The following is a 27,777-nucleotide window of genomic DNA, read 5'->3' on the forward strand; positions in this document are numbered from 1 at the left end:
AGTATTTTACTGCGCTAAAGATACTTTTGTAACATTTTTTTATTGTTGGGATATTTTGATTCAAAATGGTTTTTTTTTTTTTTTTGGGTATTTTGGTTCCGGACCGTAGATATAGATACAGTTTTCTCATAAATAAATAATTCGGCATACCTCTAATCAGGTGCGAACACCCGTGCGTTTCTTTGAACGAACTTGTCAAACGTTGTTCCTAATTTAGTTTTAGTGAAACCAAGAAAGTTTCCCATGGTTGTAGCGTGTGATGATCATTGCAATCGGACACAAACCATCCTTTCACTTCCTTTTTCCATTCTTTTCACTCTCTTTTCCATTTCCAAAATGGCTCTCTTCTTCTTCAACGTCAAAAACACCATTTTTGGATCACTTTCAAATCTTCTTGAAAAAAAACACCAACAAACAAATACCCAATTACGAATTTTCTCTTGTTTCAGCTTTCAAGTCTTGTTCCGCAGATTCATGTATCCCCCAAGGCCAACAACTTCATTCCCTTGTCTTGAAATCTGGTCTCAAATCCAACATCTTTATCCTTAATAGCTTGATCACTTTTTACGTTAAATGTGGATTAGTTACTGATGCTAAGACAATATTTGACTCTTGTACTAGGTTAGATGCTGTGTCTTGTAACATAATGTTGTGTGGTTATGTTAAATTTGGGCTTTTGAATGATGCATGTGAGTTGTTTGATAAAATGTCTGATAGAAATTGTGTGTCGTATACGACTATGATAATGGGTTTTGTACAGAAGAGGTTATGGAGTGAAGGGATTTGGGTTTTTAGAGATATGAGGTACTTTGGTGTTGGTCCCAATGAGGTGACTATGGTGAATGTTATTTCAGCTTATTTGCATTGCGGTGGGGGAATTAACGTGGATAAAATGCTTCATGGATTGGTGTTAAAAATCGGGCTTATTGAGTTCGTTCACGTGTCCACGAATTTGCTTCATTTGTATTGTTTAAGTGGGTGTTTGAAGGATGCAAGCATGTTGTTTAATGAGATGCCTGAGAAAAATGTGGTTTCTTGGAATGTGATGCTGAATGGGTATACTAAGGCAGGGTTAGTTGATTTAGGTAAAGAGGTTTTTGAACAGATTGTTGATAAGGATGTGGTTTCTTGGGGTACGATTATTGATGGTTATTTGCAAGCAGCAAGGTTGAATGAAGCTGTTAATATATATCGAAAAATGCTATATACTGGGTTGCTTCCTAATGATGTTATGATTGTAGACTTTCTATCTACGTGTGGACAAGCAATGTCAAACTTCGAGGGTAGGCAGTTTCATGGTGTGGCAGTAAAGATGGGTTTTGATCTCTCGGACTTTATTCAGGCTACGATAATTCACTTCTATGCAGCTTGTGGGGAAGTAGATCTTGCTCGTTTGCAGTTTGAAGTCGGAAATAAGGACCATGTTGCATGTTGGAATGCTCTAATTGCAGGACTTATTAGAAATAGAAAAATTGATGAGGCTAGACGTTTATTCAATCAAATGCCTTCAAGAGATGTTTTCTCTTGGAGCTCCATGATTTCTGGTTACTCACAAAGTGAGCAGCCTGATTTGGCTCTTGAGCTTTTTCATGAGATGTTAGCTGGTGGCGTAAAACCAAATGAAATTACTATGGTCAGTGTCGTCTCTTCTATTGCTACTTTGGGGACCTTGAAAGATGGTAGATGGGCTCATGATTATATTTGCAAAAACTCCATCCCTTTGAATGACAACTTGAGTGCAGCACTGATTGATATGTATGCCAAATGTGCCAGCGTTAGCGATGCCTTAGAGGTGTTCAATCAAATCCGAGAGAAAGCTGTTGATGTCTCACCATGGAATGCCATTATTTGTGGCCTGGCAATGCACGGGCATGCAAAATTCTCTCTTAATATATTCTCAGATTTGCTGAGGCAAAACATAAAACCCAATTCAATCACTTTTATTGGAGTCTTAAGCGCATGTTGCCACGCCGGGTTGGTGGAGGCTGGGGAACAGCATTTCAAGAGAATGACTAAATTGTATAATGTAAAACCAAATGTTAAGCACTATGGTTGTATGGTGGATCTTTTTGGCAGAGCAGGAAGGCTGAAAGAAGCTGAAGAGCTCATACGGAGCATGCCTATGGAGGCAGATATCATCATATGGGGCACATTGTTGGCTGCTTGTAGAACTCATGGTAGCACAGAAATAGGAGAAAGGGCTGCAGAGAACCTGGCTAGAGTGGAGCCATCTCATGGTCCTAGTAGGGTTCTTCTCTCTAACATTTATGCAGATGCCGGAAAATGGGATGACGCGTTTCTCGTAAGGCAAGCTATGCGAACTCAAGGATTGACAAGGTCAACTGCATATAGTGGTGTTGTATGATAAATTGATTTTGTTAGTGTTGCTGCCCCATAAAATCTCTTTGCACTGGGGTGCCTAGAGAAGAATTCACCTAATGATTTCAAGTTTCCAGTGTCAGGCCTATCTGAGTGATTGAGGCATAGTCCATTAATTAATTGATTGATATGGTCTATCTTGGTAAATTGCCATTGCCAAGAAATTATTTCAAGCAAACTGCTGATTTATCTTCAGTTCTTTCATTCACAATGTCCAGCTATCCTTGTGCCTACTAATGTAGGAAGTTTGGAAACCATAAACATAAACCGCATTTAAAGAAAAGAATTGAAATGCAGTATCTTATAAAATAGAAATCGTATTTACTAACGATGGGACAAGTGGTGTGTAGAGTAGCACATAGTGTAATAGAGGATCCTGTGGCTTCAATAAAACCATTTCACAGAAGTTGGCTCAATCTTGTTAATCACATGCAGATTATCATTAGTAATTCAAACCTAAAAGATACATTTTCACAACCCAATGTACACAACTTCCCTCCCATCAAGAAACAGCCTAGAAACACATAAAAGTAGAGTTACACCTTCAAACTGTACACAAGGTTATTTGAGTGAACACTAAGTTAAACTACTAACAACAATCTACCTACAAAATTTCTTACGGTAACAGAAAATACTATGATGAAACCTCCATGATTAGTTCTGCAGCTGATCCCATTGTACCAACCCCACCAATGCTAAGTAAAGCAAGGGCAAGGTCCTCCTCATGCCATTGTCTCAAGCCTTTACTGAGCCTCTTTAACAACTCAGCATCCACTTCAAACACCCAAGTCGGTGTACAACCTACCATCAGGCTCACAAATCCTGACACATAAGCATGCCAAGTAGACGGATGACAACCAAGTGATATTTTGCCATCCAGGACACTGGCTATGAATTCCACGTGGCGCCCTATGATTTTTGGACGCCGCTTTGATGCCATGGACAACGAGTCCACACCACTTGCGAAAGCTCCACAGAGTACTGCAAAGTATGCCAGTGCATACCCTTTGAGCATGGGAACTAGATCACCTTCTTGATTATTAGAGCTGTGAACAGATAAGAACCAAGAGGGAAGAGTCTCTTTTATTAATGACTGAACAAGCCCTGAGCCACCAGATAACCATAATAAAGAAGCCCCAAGCAAAGCAGCTAGTTTCACCCTTGTCATTGTTGCAGCAAGCGACACATTTCCAAGTTTCTTCCCATTTTTCAGTTTGTTCAACCTTTGTTTTGGAAGCTCACTGCCTGCTATATCAGTTATAGATTGCATCAAAAGTGAAACAATCTCTTCTCTCAAGAACATGATATCTCTGATGGATCTGTAAACTCGTAGATACAGAATACCTGGGGCAACTGGAGAAATACCACCATAGAAATGCGATCCAAATCCGTGACCAAGAAGTGCACCAATACCACCATTGCTTGATATGGAGGAAGAGTTCAAACCAAGGGTGGCAATGAAGCAACTTTTGAGAAGCTGAATGACTGCATGGTTGTTGTTAAGAAAGACAGTTCGAGATGCAGAGAAAACAAGGAAGTCACTCCACTTTTTTGCCTTTTGGGTCCACAAAGAAGCCACAATTGGCATGCATGGCCAAGGGCAGCCAGCTGCAAGTGACTCCAGAGCGGGACCTGCCAGATTAAGAAAACGCTGCGAGGCTTTATCAAGTTTATATGTTATAGTAAGGCTCACAAATGCAGCCAATGGCAGTGGAAGAATTGCTGGAGAGCTGCCTCCTGGGAAAACAAATTGGAATTCAATGATCAAGACAACAGATATGATTTCAATTCTTACAGAATTAAATATAATTAAGCGTACGCTTCCCAAGAAGGAAATGACACGTATAGCTGTGTTATTTTAAAAATGTTCTTCATGAATCTTTTGCTGCTCTTGTTTTAGATAGGGAAAATACATAACCCCCCCCCCCCCCCCCCCCCCAACAACGTATACTCGGATTAATTATGACGCATCCAACCTTTGCGGGCGACCTATTACCCCCCTCGCCTTATTTTTTCTGTATTTTTGTACTTTTTTCGGCTGACATGGCACAACCAAAATTTGATGCCCAATTGCACAGTGGAGAGTCTCGCACACTCTCCGCCACATTGGCGCCACGTCAGTGCCCTAAAAAACTTATTTTCAAGAGAAATCAGCCAACCCATTTTCTTCCTCCATTAACACACACACATTCAATTTCATCATCAATCATACATATCTTTTCAAGAAATCAACCAATCTATTTTCTTCCTCCATTAACACACCCACACCAATATGAATAAATAAACAATCAAGATCAGTTTTTTTTTTTTTCCTTTTTAAAATATGTAGAGAAATGCCCATTTCTCTACATACGCACCGGAAGCAACAAAACTAACTTTCTGGGCTGTCACATTTCCTTTATTCATAAAGAAAGGTGGAACTGTAGTATTAGCAATTGATAACGATTCATAGAAAATTGCAGGAGCAATTTCATCGAAGTATAGAGTGATCTTCTTGTTGGGATTTTTAGCAGTAAAATGGAGATCCCAATTAGCAGTAATGAGGGAATTGGAGAGGTTCAGGTTGGAATATTAAGTGAGTCGATTTGGAGGAAGAAAATGGGTTGAATGTGTGTTGTTAATTTTGAAGAAAATGGGTTGAATGTGTGTGTTAATGGAGGAAGAAAATGGGTTGAATGTCTGTTAATGGAGGAAGAAAATGAGTTGATGGTTTTCTTGAAATGAAGAAGAAGAAGAAGAAGAAGAAGAAGAAGGGTTTAGTGATGAAGAAGACAAAATTAATGGAAGATTTAATGGTTAATTAGTGTAAATATAATTAATAAAAGAAAAATCAAATGAAAAAAAGAAAGGAAAAGTGGCACTGACGTGGCACTGATGTGGCGGAGAGTGTGCAACACTCTCCACTGTGCAACTGGGCATCAAATTTTGCTTGTGCCATGTCAGCCAAAAAAAGTACAAAAATACAGAAAAAATAAGGCGAGGGGGGTAATAGGTCGCCCGCAAAGGTTGGGTGCGTCATAATTAATCCGAGTATACGTTGGGGGGGGGGGGGGGGTTTATGTATTTTCCCTTTTAGATACTCCCTTACTTCCAAAAAGAATGTTATAGTTTGAAGTGCGAGGAGTAGCACATTTAATTTTCAGCGAGAATTCAGACATCAGTGTCTTAATTTATGGAAACAAAATGTACATATTAAAAATTATTTAAAAATACTAGAAATAACAATTTTTTATAGTTACGACGACTATAAAAAGATTACAAAATTGTAGTTAAAGAAAATTATGACTCCCCAAAACAGTAATTGTGTCATTCGTCTTGGAACGGAGAAAGCATTTAGCTTCAGATTTATGTCTATATGTGAGTTCAGCAGAAGATGAAGTAACATATGTGGGTTTTATTCAATAGAGATAATGACATTCTTAAACCTGCAGCAAGGCTTGGGACATCTACACCAGTGGCTGCTAAAATTTTCTTGATCTGTTCCTCAACATTGGAGAGATTTGCAGCAGGACTTGGCCAATCAGTGCCATTCATAAAAACTGGTTTCCAAACACCACGCGTGACCTCAGCAGAGAAGTAGCTTACAATGGTTGCTAGCGATGCAGGAAGAAAATCAGCTAAATCTTTAAGACCTGAAATTGTGAAAGTGGGACTTATTTGACAATGTAGAACCATGATTTTAGAGCCTGTATGCGAATTAAAGACATGGTCAAAGTGCCTGAAATTCCTAACCCTCCTCCCCCTTGAGATTATGCTTCGACACATAAGAGACATACATATGCTTTGACACATAAAAGACATACATATTTACAGGGAAGCAACTACAATCAAATTCTTTAAGATGGATGCTGAAAAATGCAAATTAGTTACAATTGCTAATTAGTTCAGTCTGAGATGTGCAAGTGGATGATTTTGAAGCTGCAGATTCTTAGGTTGAAAGCAAGATATACTTTAAAAGAGTCACTTATTGCATGCATTGACTAACCTGTGCACAGTTCACGAGGAGAAAGTCTTCCGTGGGCACATGCTGTCAGTGCAGCATCAACCACAAAAGGAACGGCTTCGAGGATGTCCCAAGCAGGTAATTTAGGCCTCGGAGAAGTATCCTCACTTCCAGTTCCAGAAGAGCTACTACTTCCAGATGTTATGGAGATCAAACTCTGACTTCCCCCATTAATCTTTTTGAACATCATATTGAGTAAAAGATCAACAGTTTGACAGACAAGAGTTCCATTCACAAGACCACACAAAGTTGAAGCTATACATGCCAAATGTTGCCTATACCAAACTCTCAATTTTGGAAACGAGTCTACAAATATTGGATTAGGAGACGAGGAACTTGCAACAGCTGCAAGTCTCCTTCTATTGGGGTCCTTTAGCATGTTTCCAGAAGACACAAGATGGGAATTCCTCACTAGTAGGAGATATTCGGGAGTTAGCTGGCATCCCACTGGGGGCACATCTCCGACTCTATATTCAATAGGTGGATGGTTGAACCTCCATAACTTTAGAAGTAGAGCAAAGGCATTTGAAAACACAGCATGCACTGAGATGTCCTCTCCTGTTGTCAGTGTCCATGAGATATTCGGAGCACATGAACCAAATACCTCACATATTGTCATTAATGAAGCAGCAAGTTGTGGGACCTGCAAAAAAGAAATCAACACTTTGACGTTATATAGGCATGCTGAACTCAGATTATTTTTTATTTTGATAAAGGTAAAGTTGCTGCCATGTGACCAGGAGGTCACGGGTTCGAGCCGTGGAAACAGCCTCTTGCAGAAATGTAAGGTAAGGCTGCGTACAATAGACCCTTGTGGTCCGGCCCTTCCCCGGACCCCGCGCATAGCGGGAGCTTAGTGCACCGGGCTGCCCTTTTTTTTTTTAAAGGTGTATATTCATCAGCATTTAGGGAATGCTGGCCACCCTATTTACAATTCAGAAGTCTTATGTTCGTCTTACAAGAGATTAATTACACCTCTTCACAAGGAACCTATGAAATTGATTAAAGATTCAGCATTCTCTACATAATTTTGCTTACACCAAAAATAAAAAGAGATTGCCATCATTGATAGTAACTTTGCTTAGTGGAACCTATTAGACATTAGTTAGTAGCGTAACCAACATGCAAATGAGATTACCATCATTCATAGAAAATGTATTTTCATCTTATATAAGAAATAATATCAATGCTTAACAAATATACCATGCCGTGAAGGGAGAAAATCTGAACACAGTCCACTGGTGCTATTCCAACGAGTAAGACATTTAACATTGGAGCATAGCCTATCAAATGGCTATCTTTACCAGAATACTCAGCAGGTTCTGGAGGAGACAATAACCTGGATATGAAATTGACGGTGTGCTCCTGCATGATCATAACCAAAAGGAAGAATCAGTTTATTTCTCTGCAACAATTTAATGTAATGGGTATCAAGATCTCAATGCTCACTTAGGCTTGAGACCTGAAATTTAAACTAAGATGTTCCTTTCTCTTGTAGAGCTGAATCACAATTGTTCTGAACTAACTTATTTGCTTATACCTGTATATTCCAACCACGAAGTAGTGAGGCTCCACAAAGAATGGTGGAAGCAGCTATCTTCTCATCATCTGCTCCTCTGACCGCCATCTCGAAAATCTTCTCAAGCTCTGCTAAACTTCCATTAAATCCATGAGCTTAAATTAAGTTGCTTTACCCTTGGCTAAATCAATTAAAAAGAGCATCTGATATTACATGGCTTCAGGAAAGAAAAAAGCAACTGAAGACCAGGGTACAATACAAACAACTACGATAGATTTTGACTACTATCTGTCTTTCTACACCTAGGGGCTTAGGGGCAATCGCGTAGGATAAGAGGACAACTATGTATAACTCTACCATCAGCCCTTCCCACAAATATACACAGTGAATTGTTGCTTCAGTATATTGTTACACAGTTTTAACGCTCAGATAGTTACAGCATAAACTTGGTTCTGCTTTAATTAATGATTGAAATGTAGACATTTTCAGGGAACTAAATTGTCAACATAGAGCTAACTTAAGCATACCTTGAAGCAGGAGCAGAAACCAAAGCATTAATCATTGCTGGAGTCAACGGGGCTCCCTTCATAAATGATGACCAACCAGGCACTTGGGTTGGCATACTGTGTGGTAACTGGTTCATGTGTCCATTCACATAACCGGGCCAGAAATAAGCAGAAGTGTCCAGCAGATTTCTAGCAATGCATGCCTCAACTATCAAGTGATACAGGTTACCAGCTGCAAGGCGAACGTTAAACATTGATTTCAGTGATCAGACAGCAACAGCATAATAAAAATAAACAATAAAATCTGCAAGAAATGTTGAACCAGCACAATGTCCATTTCCCTGGTGTCATTTTCAAATACGCGTGAGTTCTATCTTCTTGCAAATTTTTAACATTCCTCTTGCTTCTAGATAACTCATATACTACTGCAATTACTTTGAGTTATACCTAAGTTTGAAAGCTTATTTTTACTCACACTATTGACATGTACTATTCACTAGAGCCTAAAACATGCATAGAATTTAGACAAACCAACAAATTTCCCAAGCCTATAGTTAGGAACCCAGTAAACCCGTCATTTCCGCCTCTCTGAGTTTCTGTTACAGTTAACAGCAGTAAAACAAAGGGTATTACACTGGAGGTTTCATACACCTTCAAGCTCCACTTTTGGTTATGTAAAAGAGAGTGCTTACAACAGTTGGTTGGCATATCCTTCATGTTGATGCACTCAAAGTATGAAGTGTTGGTATTGATGCCTGATCTAAACATCATTGCTTTAGCAGCAGCCTGGTTGGCTGCAGTAGTGATTGCCGGAGGTGGAGTTAGCAAGCTCTGATAATCACCCAGATTCTGTAAACAAGAAACTACATCCCTACGCCGTGTGCCTTCAACCTTTTTTTTCATGTGCCTGCCTATTTTGGGTTCAATTTCATCACTTTCCTCTTCCTCAATAAGATCAGCAATGACAAGTGTTACGATAGAGAACAACATGCACAAGCGAGTATCAAGGCGAGGCACAGGGCCCTCAATTGGATCCCTCTCCTAGGACAAGAAACAACACTAGTCAAAAAAAGATGCTACAAATGATATAAAACTTGGTCAACTTTTGAATGAAACTAATTTTGTGTTCATGGAATGTAGTCATATATCCCTTACTGCAGCACTTGACTTATCCAACCAAAAAAAAAAAATCAATAACGATAATAATAAAAATGTTTAGGTAACACTAGAAAAAAATCTTCTTTCATTTTGGGGGAATTCAACACTTAGAGAAAATGAAAAAGATATTTTCTTATGTCCTAAGACAAGCTTTATACATGACAAACGGAGGGCAATAGTGCACAACTACTTTGAAGCCCATAATGTTAAGGTTTGGAAATTAAGCTGGAGAATGTAAATATGAGTACATTGAGCACAAACTAAAATGCAAAAGAATTTTCTAACCCTTTGAACAAGTCGCAGAGCTGCCATCCAAAGTCCTAAAAATATCTCATGCCAAGTTGTAGCATTGATTGCTTGTAGGGACTTGACTAAGTCTGCAGAAGTAAAGCACCACCTACTATTAGGCACATCAATAATTAGTACAGTTATATCTATATTGACACAGAATGTGACAGAAAAAAGTAATTGCACCAGTAATAATTTCAATGGCGCTTGTAGCATTAACTTGTGAACCATCCATTGCATCTTCCAGGAAGAGATCTAGAGGAAGCCAAAGGGAAGAACGGCTACTCCCAAAACAAAGACCAGCACAAGTAGCTAGAGAACGTGAAGTGCTTCTGACATAATGTTCTTGTAAGGAATTTGTTTTGATTAAATTGTGAGCATCTGATGCCAGCTGAAGAAGTGCCTTGGGTGATATGACGTTTGAACTTTGCAATGCTGCTGAATTTCCAGCTAGTAGTTGTATACGCTGAACAAAAGCTCCCCAATGCACAGGCCTGACAGGTTTCGGCACAATATTAGTTGGATATATTTCAATAAGTTAAAACTAAACTGCTAAGTCTTTTCAACATAGACAAACATCAAATTGCACTTGAAACAACGAGTAGAGTTCGGAAATGGGAAGAAGTTCTGACATGTTTTGGCGAGCCAAGTAGAGAATCCAGGCAGTTACTTTATTTTGTAAAAATTGCCCTATCAACTCAATTGCCAGAAGAGTATTTAAATTCTTCAACCGTTGTTTGTGTTCATTTCTCTCCATATCAGTTATGCAGTCATCTATCTCCATATCTTCAGGCTTAGTTGGCCATCTAGATTTCTTTTCTGGAGTAAGTTGTAGCAACCCTTCATCGTCCAATGATGCATCAAGTAATTGCCAAACAATTGAGAAGATAATCTCAACAACAAGAACACCAGGCTCATCAGCGTGCACGCCAAATATGTCAGTCAAATGGAGGATGCTATCCAAAAAATCCACAATCCTGCATGTCGAACATTATTTTGGCCAAAAGGTATGAGTCAGATCAACAGAATGGATCAGTTGTGGAATGCATGCATTACTTAAGCATGGAGAGAGAACATAATACAAAAGGGGTTAGGGGAGATTCTACCACAAAAGGCAAATTCAGAGTCACCTCAAGACCTAAACCCTTGACACACCCAAGAATCAACATTCGCCAATATACATACCATCTAATTTGTGAAATGTAAGCAAATACATGTGGTTAATCTACAATTTTAAAGACGATCAGTCCGTCTTTTCCCTTACTCTTGAAATATTACAACAACAACAACAACGACATACCCAGTATTGGCACTCATTAAAAGAATCTTTTAAAACAACACTAAACACAAAATCGACACTCCACACTATGATTGTAGTTCTTTTGTATGAACTAAAACAGGCATGTACTAGTTATATTTGATTAAATGAATGAACTCAAGCAGGCATGTCCTGGTTATGATTTGAAACTAACCTCTGCAAAAAGTAATATAATGCTATGATAGGAAATACTAAATTAAAGAAGAATGTGACAGCCATTAACAGATGCAACTTAAAAAAAAAAAAAAAAAAAAAAGATGCACCGCACAAAGGAAAACTCCACTCACTTCTTATAACTTTTCATGTTTACTTGGATTTTAAGAGTGAAAATATGTCTTCTGAGGAGTTCCATGTAGAGCCTATATGCAGCCGGCCTCAAGCGCCGATTTTGGATTACCCTGTAAAATTTAGAGGCATGCGAATGTAAAAATAAAGCTACAATCACACACAAAGATAAAGAAAAAAACAAAAAAATGTATTTTTTGTTTTGAGTCAACATTGGAAAAAAAACAAGAACATGTATTATGATGAAGATGCTATCAAAAGTATGTTGATGAGAACTCTATAATGCCAACAAAACATCATAAGAACATATTAAGGGCCAAAATTTGTTTACAAGTTACATGCAAAGACATACCAAAAGATGAAAGATTAGAACAGGAAATTTGGAACTCAAACATCTACACAAGTAAAAGATAATTATTGCACAAGGTCCATTAAAAACCCCATAAGTATCCATTCCAACTCGTAATTCACAGCAGAGAGGTGATTCCCAAGCTTGCCTGTAGTTTTAAACTACAACAATAAGGAAACAAAAGGGAAGTTTAAACCAATTGCAAGCTAGTTATTGTTAATATACATTGGAAATGCTCCAAACATGGTTACTTCAGGGATATACGAGGAACTCTCAGAATACGTTGACCTGGTCAATATAGAGAGACACATAACGATCCAGCCCTAAATAGTCAACAAGATTATGTCAGACACTTAGGATTTTTTTTTTTCCCCTTCTGAAGAAAGACAAGTGAAAGAGAGAACATATAGAAATTCTGATACAAACTGACAAATACAAGTACATTACAAGAATGAACACATGTAAGCATGTATATCCACAGCAACTAAAGACTGCATTTTCCCCATTTTATCATACATAAAATGCACCTATGAATAACAAGAAGCAACACAAAATACAAGCAGACAAGCGCAAGTTTACATTAACATTCCTCAAACATTTAAACAGGAGTACTCATCATCTAATAAAGCTCCTCAAAGATCCTTATTGACCTTGGTACATTTGCTACAACAATACATTTCTTTTAAATAACAAAGACAAGAAAGATAGAAATGCACCCAAGAAAGCTAAAGATTCAATCTTTCAAAGAACAAAGACAAGTAAAGAAAGCTAAAGATTCAATCTTCCAAAGAACAAAGACAAGTAAGATAGAAATGCATCCAAGAATCAACAAATTGGGAACTAAAAGAGACAATGACAATGATGAAACAAACAAAGGGACAAACCTGGTGGAAAGCAGAGGGAAAACAATGATGGGAGACACAATCTTGAGAACCAAAGCTTTTTCCAATAACTTCCATGCTATAGGCAAATTGTTTTCCCAACAAATGTGAGATACCAAGAAATTAGCTAATTCAAGAGAAGGCAAAGACACCCCAGATGAAGTAAGACATGAAGAAACTTGTATTGCCCAAACCAATGGATCACCACCCTTTTCTTGGGCAACTTTAGTTAGCTCCAAAACACTGTCCCAAAGACTGCACTGCACAGATAACTCCATTATGTCATCACTTTTAGTTCTGCAACAAAGAAAAGAGTAGAAGACTAGAGCTTGGAGTTTCCAGAGTTTGTTGAGACTTTCTTGAGTTTGGAGAGACAGGCTTTGGCATGGCTATAGCTAACAATAGGGGTTAACACTCCTTATTTTTCTTTCTTTCTTTTCTTTTTGGCTTTATTTTTGGTTATTAGACAAGTGGGAGCAGAGGGAAAACAGTTAAAAATATACTTCATTATAATTTAAAAATATCCATCGTGTCATTAAATTTTTAAATATATCTCTATTTTAACAGAAATTTTAATATAATTCGATTTCATTTTTAAATCCGATCCAACTAAATAAAAAACGCATATGAGTATCCGCTTCTGTGCCTAGTGACTCCAGATGTAGGACTCGAGAATAAGTTGGTCGTATATGAGTTTTTTATGTAGTTAGATCAATGGAGCAGGTTTAAAAATAAAATCGAGTTATGTTGGGAATTTCTGTTAAGACAGGAGTATATTTGAAAACTTTAATGATGAGAAGAGTATTTTTCACATAAATTTATAATTGAGTATATTTTTAGTCCTTTTCCCAGAATAGAGGGTCATTTTTAACCCTTTTTCCGAGTTAAAATATAGGGCAAAATTATAAATATATCCCTCAACTTTGCGATTTAGGGCATATATATCTCTCATTAAATATTATTTTTTAATGAGAATATATTTACGCTAAATCTCAAAGATTAGAGTATATTTGCAACCTTTTGCCTAAAATATATAGCTATGTAAGTGGGTGAGACGTGGTTGGTCAGAAATGCGAAGGTCAAACTCAATGAAGTAGTTCTAACAAAGTTGCTAAAAAATGGGAATGAGGGGCATGATTGCTGTTAGGTGTCGTTTGGTATAACTGTTTAGGTGTATTATTCAGATCTTAAATTATCTTAATAGTTATCTCAAATTATTTATTTTTTAAAAAATTCAAAATAAAATTATTATTTTTCTATTTTATCCTAAGTATTAAGTGCTCTTAAAGACTACAAACACCTCAATTATGAAGAGATAACACATAAATAGATTAAATATTTAATGAAAATAAATTTATCTTAAGACATAAATAAGGGTAAAATAATTAAAACTCGATCTTAATGAATGTTTCTAAAGAGGGTTGTAAAAGAGAATCACGACATATAATTTGAAATAGAGGGAGCATAAATTTTGGGATTAAACTTACTTCGTACTTGATTGGAAGTATTGCTAGAATTAGTGTCATTTTTCTACTAAAAATGTTAGTATAACTTATCCCGCCTATTCTTCAAATTATAATTCTGATTTTAATCTCAAAATTATAGTCGTGGAATATCCTGCTTTAAAGTATTAATTTATCCTTCTTATTTTTTTTACACTGGGTTGTCTAAAGATATCTTTACGCTATCAATAAATCTCAACATGTGATATTAGATAAATTATCAATTTTTTATATTAATAATAAGTAGTAATATTAATAAATAGATTTAACTATAGTTATTTAATAAGCAATTTAATTATATGAATATATTTTATACCGAGTTTTTGCATAAGACTTAAATCTTCATTTATGGATTTTAAACAAATGAATGATGTAAGAACTTGAAAGTGCTCTACTGTCTGTCTTATTTTTTTGGTCTTTGTAAAATGACATCATATCTTGGGCGTTATCAATCTTATATTTCTTATTCAATGTACATACTAAGATCTAGAGTCGACGTGAGAGAGCCTTTTCGACTATCACAAAATGACAGATTATGTAATATTACTATTACGAGGTCCAGAAATTATAAGATATTTATATGTGCTACTAGATTTGATGTCCGTTTTAAATTGTTTTTGTTGGAAAATTTTATACACTTCACACAAGATCACAAGTAAATTATTAGACATTAATATAAATTTAGAAGAATAGTAAAAACATTTACTTTTCATCCATTGTAAGAATCGATAGAAGGAAGTCATGATCTTCTAAGCCGTGTTACTTTCTTTATGACACTTCTCTTAATGGGGTAGAGAGGAAAAGAATCAGTAACAGACATAGGGATCACAACCAATATGTAATAGCGAGACACCTCTTCGGAAGAGACATAACTCTTTAAAGGCAACCTTTGAGAAGAGGTGTAGCTCTTCAATTATGAATCCATCAATTATAACTGAAAAGTTAATTAGGTTTCTGCGCATATTAAATTCATGCCTTATAACATAAGATTTATGTATAGCCCATAAAAATAACACTTTATTAGATCAGAAAAATAGGCGTCTTTAATTAATAGCATATATATGTACAATTATATTAAATATGTGAGTCCACTAAATAGAATTTGTAACAGTTTTCTCTAGTTGACATGAAACATCGATCAATTGACATAATGAAAAAAAAAAAAAAAAAAGGATAAACATTTGAGCAAGATGTTCTTATTGGTGAATGTTGTAAGAAGAGAAATAATGGGGGCAATTTGCAGGATTGCCTTTCGCTGGGGGTGGTCTTTAATTTTTACCCCTTAAAATGGTGGTCTTTAAATTCTGCCCTTCAGGCAGAATTTGGCCTACACAGGCAGAATTCTGCCCTTCAGGCAGAATTTGGCCTACACAGGCAGAATTCTGCCTGTGCAGCCCAAATTCTGCCTAAGGCAGAATTTTGCAAAGCCTACCCTGCGATTTTTTTTTTAACTGAGCTAGGGTTCGAATTTATAACCTTGGGGTGTTAGACGAGGGGTAAAATTTAAAGACCACCAATTTGAAGGGCAAAAATTAAAGACCACCCCAAACAAAGGCAATCCGCGCAAAAAAAAAAGAAAAAAAAAGAAATAATGGATGCCAAACACCTATTTTTTAAATGCTAACTTAGGCAAAATATATATTTCTAACGGCTAAAAGGGCTGTTTTGGAAGCGTTTAGCAATTGCTTGGTTAATAAACAAAAAATGTGAAGTTGGAATTATTTCTTTTAATAGATACCTTCGGTCCACCTATGCATTACCATTAGAGTGTTTAATTAATTTGGCCGCTGAATATACCTCTGAGATTCTGATTGTTCACATTTAAGAGCCTTTAATAATGTAGCTTAATAAATCTTGTCAGTGGATCTAAACGTAATCTCCCCCATCTATGGTCCTTTTGAGAGTAGTTGATTAAGTTAAAAATGGAGAAGATTAATTTGTCTGGATAAAAGAAGTGAGCCAATTTAAAGATTTGTTACCGGCAGTTTTTAGCTGCTAAATCCAAACACTTATGACTAGCCATAAGTCAAATACAGTGCAAATAGAAGAACCTCAAAAAGAGTTATAATAACATTTTCCTAAAAGGGATGCTTCATATTAGGTGAAATTAGGATAAGTTTAAGTGTAACTTGTAAGGAGCTTTAAACAGTTACACTTAAGAAGAAACTGCAAGAAACATTTAAAGCTGTTCTTTTTTCCCTTTTGATTTATGACAAATTAAGAAGTGAAAGAACATGAACTGGAAAAAGTCAGAGATGTGAGCGCTATGTAGTGCACCAACTCTCATTGGCCCACTCACAGGAATCTAACACAGGATTAGGATGGAGTACAAGAGAAGTAGGAACAGTGTCCAATTTTAAATGGAATAAGTATTATTTAAATCATAATGATAACCAATGACTTGTTGACTAGTATTTAATATCTTTAGCTTAATTGTAAAACTTATCGTCATGTAAGTAGGAGATCATGGTTTAAGAATGACAATGACCTCTTACAAAAATGTAAGATAAAATTTATACACCACTATGGTTTATACACCACTATGGTCCTATCATTTCTCGAATCCCATGTATAGCGAGAGTCTAATGCACTGAGCTGTCAATTTAATCAGGATCCGAGGTAGAGTAGATTATACGAGTTCAGACAAATTCAATAATTGTTTAGATCTTGTATTATGTAAGGAAATTCATCAAAAGTGTATTAAGTGCTTAATTGCGAACCCAATAAATAAGACTAGTTATAGATTCAGTGATAAATTCTGAACCCATAAACTTTAAATTCTCGCTTCGTCTCTGATTTTAACTCTAGTATCCTATTACCATGCATCGGCTATAATTACACTTTGTTTCTCACCAACTCTGCTTTCTCTTTCATTTGTTTTCGTTTTAAAATTTTGGGATATAAAGTAAATTAAATTTCATAGTGGTTTGGGGTAGGTAGAGAAGATGACATGTTGATATCCCAATCAAAGTTGGCCTGCTGGTGATGTTGCTTTATGTATGGAAAGCCAACTTCCATCACCCTAACCCCCCCCCCCCCCCCTCAACCAAAAAAAAAAAAAAAAAAACCACCAACCCAACCCAACAAAATGAACGCAAATATGGGTGTATTGCATATATAGCCTAATCCTTGTGCTTTGTGGCATGATCTGATATGTTGGTAGGTAGACACTAGTGCTTCTTCTAAGGTCCATAATCAATCCATATTTTAGAACATATTTGCCAAGTTCCAAAGTTCCCTCTTTTTTTTTTTTTTTTTTCTTCTTCTTCTCTATTTCACTTTTCAAGAACAAAAAATTATATAAAGAAAAAAGAATATTGTTTTTGGCAGTTTGTTGTTTAGTGTTTTTCTCCAAACAGAAACTAGGTTTGGCTTCTAAGTTGAATTTAAGAAAAGGTTAAAAGTAAAGAGGCCATCAATTATGCAACTAGATGTTTGTTCAATAAGTCATTATAGTTTGCACATGCTAGGGTAATAATAATCATCACAATAGAGGCTGGATGGAGATGTTAACTATTATATCCAAAGTGAATTAGGTTGGACTTCTCATGTGTTGTTAGAAGTTTTTGCGGGTTTGTTGGTAATTAATTGAAATTGTTAGATGTTGATTGACTTAATTTATTGTTATTGAGTCTGAAGAGAGAAATTTTAAATAGTTATCTGAATAGAGTTGTTTAGGACAACAACTGAATATGTCAGGAAGATGGTGCTATCTCACCCTAAAATAAAGATGAAAAGGTGAACAAACAATAATCTGTTAGGGGGTCTTTATCTAGACTTTAGAGAGATTAAAAATTCATTGAACAAATAAAAGTTAAAATTGGTGTCTCTATCTCTAAGTCTGTACTATAGTGCATATTTTCTGGTGGTTAATCAGTACTAGAAAAATAGGGGTAGCTTTAAAGTTGAAACACCTTATTTCATGTCTTGATCCCGTACCCCCTTTTAATCCTTCTACCAAGATTCTCATTTTTGGTCACATAGTCCTATTATATGTTTTTGGAGTTAAACTTATAATTCTCTGTTTCAATTTATTTATCTTACTTTTTTTTAGTTCATTTTAAAAAAAAAAATTGACAATTCTTTAATTTTAATTTTCCACATGACATAATTAAGACTACAAAATTAAAAGCACTTTAGTACGTTCTACATATCTTTAGTTTAAGACCACAAGATTATAAAATCTTCTTTACTTTCTTAAATTCCCTGTCAAGTCAAAATCAGACAAACAAATTGAATCGTAGAGAATATATGTTGATAGCGTAAATAATGTTTGCACATAAATTATGATCTGGCTTTTTATTATGAATAATAATATGGAGTTATTTTTTAGGTTAATAAAGTAAATATTCTTTTACATTATTTGTGTGTGGAAGCTAACCTCTTTTTTTTTTTTTTTTTTTTTTTGGAGGGGAGTGGTTGCTGGGAAGGATGATTATTGCATTATCTCAAACCACCCACTCTTTTAATTTTTGCACCATGTGGAGTGTGCAGAATTGATGATTCAGACTGTTGCAAATGGGATGAAGCATGGAACTATTTTCCTCCCTTTTCTACAATAAAATCTCCATAAGACAATGATGGATGTGCAAATATAGTGGCAAACTTGTGGACATAAGAAACTACAAGAGCTCCACCAGAATGGCATTTTTGATGGATGTGGCAACCTAAGTCTTTTTCCAATTCTCCAAGTGCTTCAAGATTTTAGCTGTGTCTTAATCGGTCACCTTATAGATTATAGATTCTAACTTTTTATTTTTTTTTATTTTTTTATAACCGTCGTGTTTGAACTAGCTTGCAAGTACCTTAATTATTTTATCGGTTACATGTTATCTCCCCGGATACAGGCATCGAGTGACTTTACCCACCAACAATAGACAGATGGAAAGAAATCGCATACTCCCTTTGCCCAATGTATGTAGAACACGTTCTTTTTTAGTTTGTCCAAGAAGACTGTCACCTTTTTATATTGAAAAATAAATTTAACTTTAAAATTCTCAATTTATCTTAATGAGTTGATTTATAATCTCACTCACTCAAACAAAAGGTCTAAAGATTGTTTTATACCACAAATTTCAAAAATTTTCTTTCTTTTCTAAATTCCGTGTCCAATCAAATGGCGCCATAAAACTTGAGACCCTGTTAGGATTTGAACCTTGATCTCCAAAATTTGTACCCGCTTCATTGACCATTTTGCCACGTCCTTGGGTGCCACAATGATGTGACAGAAAACACAGACCACTACTTTTAAAAAATGTAGACAGAACAAATAGCACCAAAAAAAACTGTGGGTTGATTCATTTACTTTATTAGCCAAGTAACGCGAAAAAAAACACACACACTGACATGTTAATAGTCCAGCATAATCACACTACGGTTGAAGTGAAGGGAAAAACACAATTCCATGCAGGAAAGATACAATGTCACTCCCCCCTGACCCACATCTTGTCTGAAGAATATTTATGATGACATGGATAAAAAGCAATAACTAAAAGTGGGTATGAGGTGGACCAAATGATGATTGAGCCAATCCACCTAAAGATGATTTTCAATATCTTCACCCCTAATAGGCAACAAGTGAATGGCCAACGAGTTGCACACAGTTTTCAAAGTCTAACACACACTCATAACTATCAACTAACATGTTTGACAAATACACAGCTTTTTCTTCACCTATTGCCTTACTAAATGTGATGAAAAAAGGTATTGACTATAAATAATTTGATCCTCAAGGAATCATACCACAAAAAGATGCCATCTTTCAGCATCAAGGTGATGCTAGTGCTAGAGGAAGTAACTTTCTTATTGAGGGGACCAAAAAGGCAAAGGAAAAAACTCTAGAAGTCTTCATCCATTTTGAACTCAAAATTCTTGCCATTGTCTTGCAAGCTTGACATCACAGAAGCCTTCTGATAGTCACCAACTCTTCTCTCAAAGAAGTTGGCTTTGCCCCTGCACAGTAAAAAACTGAATTACAAACTCTAAACATGACATCAAATTAGATCGTGGAGCAAATATTACTAGCCCTCAAGGTTTAGTTCAAGTGGCAAAGGTTTAGGGACTTGTGCCTTAAGTCACAGGTTCAAGCCCTGTGCGGCTATGCCATACGAACAAATTCTGGTATTTAAGTGGAGAAAGGTAGAGGGACGGACCCATTATACCCGAGTTTTGAAGGCTGCGATTGACGCTAAGAGTTGGCCCCAAATGGATTTCTCAGCCATAAAAGAAATTACTAGTCCATAGGCCCCAGTAAAGAAGGTGGCGTCATAATCATATAAAGTTAAAACAACAGTTTGCTTAGTCACTTAATGAATCCTATCTATGCTTTTCCTGCAACTACTAGTATGTTATACTTCTAATGATGATGCATAATTGCTGCAAAACAGAGTCTGAACCAACTTTGTGTTGAAGGATACTTACTGAAGCGAAATAAATTCCATCCAATCAAAGGGGTTTTCAACATTATACTTCTTGTCGTACCCTAAGGCAACCTGAAGAAAAGATTACCAAACTTGTTAGTTCAAGGAAAGAGATTAATTACATCCATCCTCAAACAAAAAATGCAAAGTGATTTAGTACCAGGAGGCGATCAGCAACAAACTTTATGTACCGACTCATTAGTTCTGCATTCATGCCAATCAATGCACAGGGAAGGGCATCACAGACAAATTCAGTCTCAATATCAACAGCTTCATGCACAATTTGATGAACCTTTTGCCTAGTCAATTGCTTTCGCATAAAACTGGACAAGAGAGATTAGTTAAACCACATCAAGTTATGTCCATCAAGCCATTCCCTCCCACTATAACTGAGAAGAGAGAAAGAAACGCGAGAAGAAGAGAGAGGATATGTGGGGGATGGGTAATGCATATTAGTTTGATAACACTTCTACCTAAGTAAATAATAACATCTTGACATATTCTACCTATACAGAAGGCAAGCAAAGTCACAGTGGAGACCCTCATCCCTAGAAATCAGCTCATTTGAGAAAGTCAATCCCGGCATCAACCCCCTCTTTTTCAGCCAAAAGATAGCACAAAAGCTGCAAACAAAATAAGTTGCAGCGTTCAATGTAAATCTTTAATACTACTAGTAAGCAGAAGATATAATCAGTCTTAAGTGGAATCGTATAAACTAAATAATGAATTAGCCGCATACCTTCCTGAAAAGAAAATTCCTTCAACACATGCAAAAGCAACTAGCCTCTCAGCAAATGAGCTGGAACTGCACTAAGAAAGTAAAAGATGCAAGTTAGTAGGGTCGATGTTGGTCAGCATCATCAATTCTAGATTTCTAAAGATTGAAATGGCATATAGCAGTATCATTTTTGTATCCACACAGCTTCAGAAACCGAAAGGCGAAATGATATATAAATCTATCAAACAAACCTCCAGAAAAGAGCAAGATTAAAAAAGAAAGAGAACCAAATACACCTATTAAAGCAGTAAATCTATTAACAAGAATAATTCAGTCTGGTTCATGCAAATACAGCAAATGAAAGATAAGGATTGGTTGGGAAAGGAGGAGCAACAATGGTACCATGTCCCAAATAGTTTTTTTTTTTTTTTCTCCCTTTTGATAAGGCACTTAGTCCCAGATAGGTGATTAATTGTTTCTCATATTGCTAACTTATACTGAGGGTCTTAAATATTTCCATTAAGTGCACCAAGGTTACAACCATGAAGATGAACCATTACCTCTGTATCCAATTCAAAGCCCACTTGGCCTTTTGTGAGACACAAGGAATGCTTTCAATTGCATTAAAAAGCTTATTTTTCTGCCTCGAGTCCTTGATATAAGTCTCCAAAAGCAAGCTGTACATCTCTATAAGCAAGAGGAGAAGCTCTAATCAGATAGCAAGAGCTTACTCATCTACAAAAGCCTTAGTCATCCCAGAGAATCAAAAAGTTACTAAGACAAAGGAAAAAACATGTTAACTACACACAAATAGTTCAAAAGCTCTACCCGAGTGAACATTTTCCATTGCAATTTGAAAACCATAAAATGCGCGTGCCTGCGGAAAGAAGAATGATTCGTCTGTAAAATTACAACCATCTTACAGAAACTGTACAAGCAGCTAAAATATTGATCGCTATCCTCCAAACAATTCCTAATATCAAATGATTAAGCGTTTGAAAGACAAGCTGTCAAGATGCGAATGCTTCTTACGAATTCCTTCATAAGAAGCAAGGTTAAATATTGGAGAGAATGCATCAATAGCTGCTTGAGGATCAAAACCACTCATATCTTATTTTCAACTATTTTGGATCAGCCAGTAATATGCATCGATTTAGGGGCAAGAACAATATGCACGAAGGACGAAGAGATACCCTCTTTCTCAATAACACCAAGTTTTCAGGTCTACTTTTTTTTTTTTTTTTGATAAGGACAAATTTTTCAGGTCTACTGAATGTGATATTCCCTATAATCTATTTAGGTACTGAAGGTAATCTTTCAGTATGGTGCTTCAACTATCATATTTCATAAGAAATGGAAGACTTGGCAGAGGAGAACCAACAAAAATATTTATAGAAGTGTTATTCCTACAAAATTAGCTCTTTATTCAAAAGACAACTGATTATTAATACCATGTGTTATTCCTATAATACCTTCGTGAGCTCAGAACTGTAAAGTTTATCATGAAGAAAAAGGACAATGAGATAAAGGAACACTTTTGAAACGGACAATTATTCAACATGAAGGAGCATTATTCTGATCCCTTTTTACTTAATATTAGAGATATGCAAAAGAGGTCAGTCAATTCACCTCTTGAATTTGCACATCATTCAGAAATCTAGCAGCCAAATTTTCCAACACAATCCCATCTGATGCGGCAAAAAATGCCAGAACATGACTTATGAAGTGCTGTTCGGAATCAGATAAGGCTTCCCATTGCTGAAAATCCTGAGAGAGATCAACTTCCTCAGCTGTACCCCATATATTGGAGAGAGAAGAGGCAAATGTTAGATCAGTACGTGGTACAGCTACAGAAGAAGCCAGATGCATAAATATGCAGTAATAAGCAAACAATTTATCTGCAGAAGACAGGCTGACGATAGACCAGATCACTGCCATCAAGTCATTAGCAAGCAGAATACAAGGATGAGATAACAATCTAGGAAGTTCCAATAAGTTGCAGAAGTTACTGAAAGCAACATCTACCATAGCCTACCACAAACACAAATGATCATGAACTTCTAGTATAGCTAGTTTCAAAATGAAAAAGAAATATTAAGCAAAATTGACCACCCTAAATATCAGAGCAAAATGCCTTTTGATAGATTCAATTGCCTATGGTCGTTCCTAAATTTGTCCATTAGGGATGCTTTTAATTTTGCTAACCAAGAGAATACATGATCACTCACTGGGGATTTACGCCAGAATTACATCTTATGTGCTTATAACAAGTCAGGTATCAACTAGTCCTGAGTTTTCATTACTTTTTATGACCTAAGCAGAGGCCTTAAGAGAGTAGTGAAAATTTGAGTGGATTGGGTCAGTATTTTGACAACACTTGTGTCACATATGCCTAGAGGTGCTGCAGATGGACATAAAATTCCAATTATTCATTACACACTGCCTCTGAGACTATGGCATACCAGTAGAAAAGGAAGACATAAATCCCACGCACTAGGTCATAGATTCAGATACGGGTCTCACTATACTTATTCCGGAAGTTGCTAATTGTTTGTCTATCAATGTCAAGGCAACAGTTCTCTTTACCACTGTATTGTTCATTGCTCCAATGTCTCCTCAATGTTACGAAGAAACATTAAGAAGGGTGATGGACCTGGACTGCAGAAAGGTAGTCATATCGGTAGCAAACAATTAATATGAAGTGCTAGTTTTTTTTTGTTTTTTTGGCTGGCAGACAAACAAATAGTGATAGCCAAATACTACTAAATATGTTGCTCGGACTCTTCAAAAATTTCGACGGGTGCGTGTCAGATACTCCAAAAGTAGTGCATTTTGGAGTATCCGACATGGGTGCGACAACATTTTTGGAGAGTCCGAGCAACTAAAAGCAATTAAAACTTTCTGATTGATTAGCAGATGCATGGAAATTTCCACACAATGAATTATAGACCTTTTGAAGGCAAGATAATTTCTTTATGTCCAAACTGAAATGAGGTGAAGTTCTGGAAATTTCCAAGCAATGAATTATGGACCGAAGGAAATAGAAATCCTTTACATCCAAACTGAACAGAGGTTCAGTTCTTACCACTTCTGCAGCTATACTCAGTCACAGCCTTTCTGATGAACATTAAAATATACATAAGCATGTGTATTTTTATTCCTAGTATTAGGATGATTCGGACTCTTCAACAAAATTATGGCAAGCTTTATGCTCCAGGCCTCCTCTGACATGAAATGTAAAATGTGGAAAAGAGAGAGCTTATTCTAACACATTAAACAAGATAAAAAAACAACAAAATTAAACCGATGGTGGAATGCTCGGGCCTTTGAAACTCCCTGTGACGGGAGGACATTATGTTCCTTTGTCTCCCCTTAGAGGGAATAGTACTATTGAGGGGTTTACGTGGTAGGTTTTAAACTCGTGTTACCATTTAGCAGTGTTTTTAACAATCGCTAGCCATTCCTTGGATTTTTATAGCTTGTCAAACTTCTCTTCTTCACCTGTCATGTTAACATATTATTTGATCCTATTTGTCTTCTTAATTCTTAAAAGGAACCCCACCAGAACCAGTTGCAACCCTACCAAATCCTCTCGAATGAATGTCCCCTAGGCATTGGTTCAACGGTAAAGGTACAACGCGGGATGTGATGTAAGTGCACACCACGAGTTCAAAGCCTACCTAAGACTAAAGCTAGGTAGTTAAGTGTGTAGAGGGTAGAGGGAAGGGCCCATACATACCACATTGAACTTTGCGCCAACTGAGGCTGGACCAGTTAAATCACTGTGGATTTCTTGGTTATTAAAATTTCACTCAAATGAATTCTACCCTTTTTGCTTCCGAGCTACACCTGGGTTCTTTCAAGAATTGATGAAATGTATATATTGACCTTTTAAAGATAACATACACAAACCAACACAAGTCCCCACTGCAGCAATAGCCTCTAGGTGTGGCTCTAATAGTCAATGCTTTCTCCAACTTCTAAGTCGGGCATACAAATTTCCTAAAAGCATTGACTATTAAGGTCTGGCGCAAGCCGTCCCACCACAAAAAAAAAATGCCAACATCCTATAGTATTCCCCCACTTCTGGCCCCCAATTATCAAAATTAATGATTGAATAACATAAACAGCTTTAAACCCCTAAACAACACACACAAAAAAGAAGTTGTAAGTTGTAACCAAATCTTTCTTCTGGGAAGAGCAAGCACTCGTGTAAAGCGCAGACATTTGAATAAAAATTCATCATAAACAAATAAGTGAGTCAAAGAGATAAATAGACAATTTGCTGATGAAATTCATAATAGACAAATAATGGAAACTGAACCACAAAAAAACTCTGAACTTCAGAGAAAATCATATAAAGAGGCAAACTTTAGAACGAACCCACAAATAAGTGTAGTGAAGCTCTAAATAAACACAATTTGCATAGCCAATTAAAAATATAAACGAATAATGGAAACTTTAGAGGAAAACTTCGAACTTTAGATTAAACTCATAAAAGCTGCAAACAGTAGAGATAAAACACATCATAAAAAAGCAGCTGAGATTAATCGCAGCAGATTTTAGAGAGAAAAAACCTATCATTAACGAATAAGTAACACAAAGAGTAAAAATTCACATTTTGCATGCCCAACTCAGAATATAAAATGCATAATGCAACTAAATTTTAACACTGACAAACATACAAAAACAAAACACGGGAAAACGAATAAACCAACATTTTTTTTTTTTTAAAAGAAAAATATTGAAACTTCAATTATACACATTATCAGCAGAGGAACCATTTAAGCAGAGCAAAATTTACAGGAAAAACTCATCAAAAACAAATAGGTGCAACTAACATGACTAAGTAAACAAACTCAATTTTGCATTATCAATTCAGATATACAAATAATGCAACCAAATTTCATCATTGAAAAACACGCACAAAAAAGGGAGATTTTTTTTTCCAAGACTTGAAACAAATAACACATTACCAGCCCAGAAAACCATTTAAAGCAGCAAAAAAACTCATCATGAACAAATAAGTACATAAACACAATTTTGCATAATAATGCAACCAAATTTCAACTTTGACAAATACAAGGAGCAATTCAATATTTAAAACAAAATATATACATTCCCAATTGAGAAAACATTTAAAGAATCACAGTTTACACGAAAAAGAAAAAACTAATCATAAACAAATAAGTGACATGAACACGTAAACAAACACAATTTTGCATAACTAACACAGCATATAGACAAATAAAGTAACCAAATTTCAACATTAACAAACACACAAAAGGAAAAAGAATAAAGGAGCAATTATTACCAGTCCAGAAACTAGCTTGTGCTTTCTTGTACATTTCCCAAAGTTGTGGGTATCTAATAGGAAAGGTGCAATACTTTTGGGGTTGTTCTTTCAAAATTGGTTCCTCTTCTTCATGCAAGACCCTTTCTGTTTCATTTCTCAAAGAACCCATTTTTCAACTTCCCCTCTTCTTATCCTTATTTCGTGTCTCTAACACTCTTTTACATACAACCATATAGAGTAAACAAATTTAAATGTGAAAATTGAAAGGTTTTGTCTTGGGTTATGTTATGCACTAGAGTGAACTTGTGAAATTACACTACAAAAACCCTCCCGCAATATTTACAAAACTGACAGGTTTTGGTAGTTACTTCTAACTTTTCTTAATCTTTAAAAAAAGATAAAAAAAAAAAAAGGAAATACTTGCTAATTAATTTTCTTAAATTGCTAAGATAACACTTATTTTTAAATAAATTAATTTTGTAAGATGACACTAGGCTTATGTTATCTCAGTTTTGATTATATGGAATGTCCTTTTCTTTGGGGCTTGGGCCATAAAATTGTCGTGTACGGCGTCGTTGCACCTGCCCGTCCGATTTATAGGCTTGTTACAGGAATTGCATTGGGTAGCGACAGAATATCAACTCTTATTATTATCACCATTAATTGCTTTATATATATATATATATATATATATATATATATATATATATATATATATATTATTTTATTTTTCGTATGTTTTCTGAATTTGTCTTCACATACATGCTTGATGCTTAAAAATTTACTTTGTTCACTCTATTTAATTTTCTTCATTATATTCTCACAAGTCACATCATAATTTGTTTATTTTTAGTTCAACATGCATAGGCCATAGGCAATGATTAAATGCGATAGGATTCTATGGGTTTTTTAGTGGGGGGTTACGCAAGGAAAAACAACTTAGCAAATATTGAATAATATCGCTCTGGTATTGCGAAAACTTATTAAATCTATCAAAAAATAGATCTTTTATTTAAAATTTGAGTATGAAGTTAAGCATAAATGTTTGAAGTTTGATTTTGGTAAGTCAAATTTTCAATCGCATATGTTTGTATTCAGATAATATCCGAAGTTTACTGGCACAAACAATATGCCAAACTTCAATTGACTTGTGTAA

At 35.8% G+C, this 27,777-nt stretch overlaps 3 protein-coding genes across 3 annotated transcripts; 1 reads left to right on the forward strand and 2 right to left on the reverse strand.

The window, feature by feature from the left end:
* Nucleotides 1-135: 135 nt before the first annotated feature.
* Nucleotides 136-2,583, forward strand: LOC132645010 (pentatricopeptide repeat-containing protein At5g19020, mitochondrial). The gene has a single exon (XM_060361741.1). It carries the CDS (start codon nt 260-262, stop codon nt 2,363-2,365), a length of 2,106 nt encoding a protein of 701 aa, XP_060217724.1. The 5' UTR covers nt 136-259; the 3' UTR covers nt 2,366-2,583.
* Nucleotides 2,584-2,680: 97 nt separating this feature from the next.
* LOC132645009 (mediator of RNA polymerase II transcription subunit 33A) lies at nt 2,681-13,115 on the reverse strand. The gene is made up of 12 exons (XM_060361739.1): nt 12,690-13,115; nt 11,459-11,569; nt 10,486-10,830; nt 10,040-10,347; nt 9,851-9,942; nt 9,100-9,448; nt 8,429-8,639; nt 7,923-8,037; nt 7,586-7,747; nt 6,365-7,025; nt 5,805-6,011; nt 2,681-4,116 (listed from the first exon to the last, which is right to left on the reverse strand). The coding sequence occupies exons 1-12, from the start codon at nt 12,962-12,964 to the stop codon at nt 3,014-3,016; spliced, it is 3,939 nt and encodes a 1,312-aa protein (XP_060217722.1). The 5' UTR covers nt 12,965-13,115; the 3' UTR covers nt 2,681-3,013.
* Nucleotides 13,116-19,706: 6,591 nt separating this feature from the next.
* On the reverse strand, nt 19,707-27,059 carry LOC132645011 (ribonucleoside-diphosphate reductase small chain A). Its single transcript, XM_060361742.1, has 9 exons — nt 26,640-27,059; nt 22,955-23,115; nt 22,154-22,202; nt 21,886-22,012; nt 21,347-21,412; nt 21,114-21,230; nt 20,768-20,930; nt 20,609-20,679; nt 19,707-20,140 (listed from the first exon to the last, which is right to left on the reverse strand). Exons 1-9 carry the CDS (start codon nt 26,788-26,790, stop codon nt 20,026-20,028), a joined length of 1,020 nt encoding a protein of 339 aa, XP_060217725.1. The 5' UTR covers nt 26,791-27,059; the 3' UTR covers nt 19,707-20,025.
* Between the last annotated feature and the right edge of the window lie 718 nt (nt 27,060-27,777).

This window comes from Lycium barbarum, chromosome 6 (genome assembly GCF_019175385.1).
Source record: "Lycium barbarum isolate Lr01 chromosome 6, ASM1917538v2, whole genome shotgun sequence".
NCBI classification, from domain to species: Eukaryota; Viridiplantae; Streptophyta; class Magnoliopsida; order Solanales; family Solanaceae; genus Lycium; species Lycium barbarum.

Coding starts and splice junctions, on each gene's coding strand:
- LOC132645010 (XM_060361741.1), top strand. CDS start 260: ATGATCATTGCAATCGGACACAAACCATCCTTTCACTTCCTTTTTCCA.
- LOC132645009 (XM_060361739.1), bottom strand. CDS start 12,964: ATGGAGTTATCTGTGCAGTGCAGTCTTTGGGACAGTGTTTTGGAGCTA. Junction 10,831..11,458: donor AACATGAAAAGTTATAAGAA/GTGAGTGGAGTT, acceptor TTCGACATGCAG/GATTGTGGATTTTTTGGATA. Junction 4,117..5,804: donor TGTCCCAAGCCTTGCTGCAG/GTTTAAGAATGT, acceptor TTGTTTTCCCAG/GAGGCAGCTCTCCAGCAATT.
- LOC132645011 (XM_060361742.1), bottom strand. CDS start 26,790: ATGGGTTCTTTGAGAAATGAAACAGAAAGGGTCTTGCATGAAGAAGAG. Junction 21,413..21,885: donor GCTTTGAATTGGATACAGAG/GTAATGGTTCAT, acceptor TTCTTAGTGCAG/TTCCAGCTCATTTGCTGAGA. Junction 20,931..21,113: donor TTTGCTTGCCTTCTGTATAG/GTAGAATATGTC, acceptor TCTCTTGTCCAG/TTTTATGCGAAAGCAATTGA.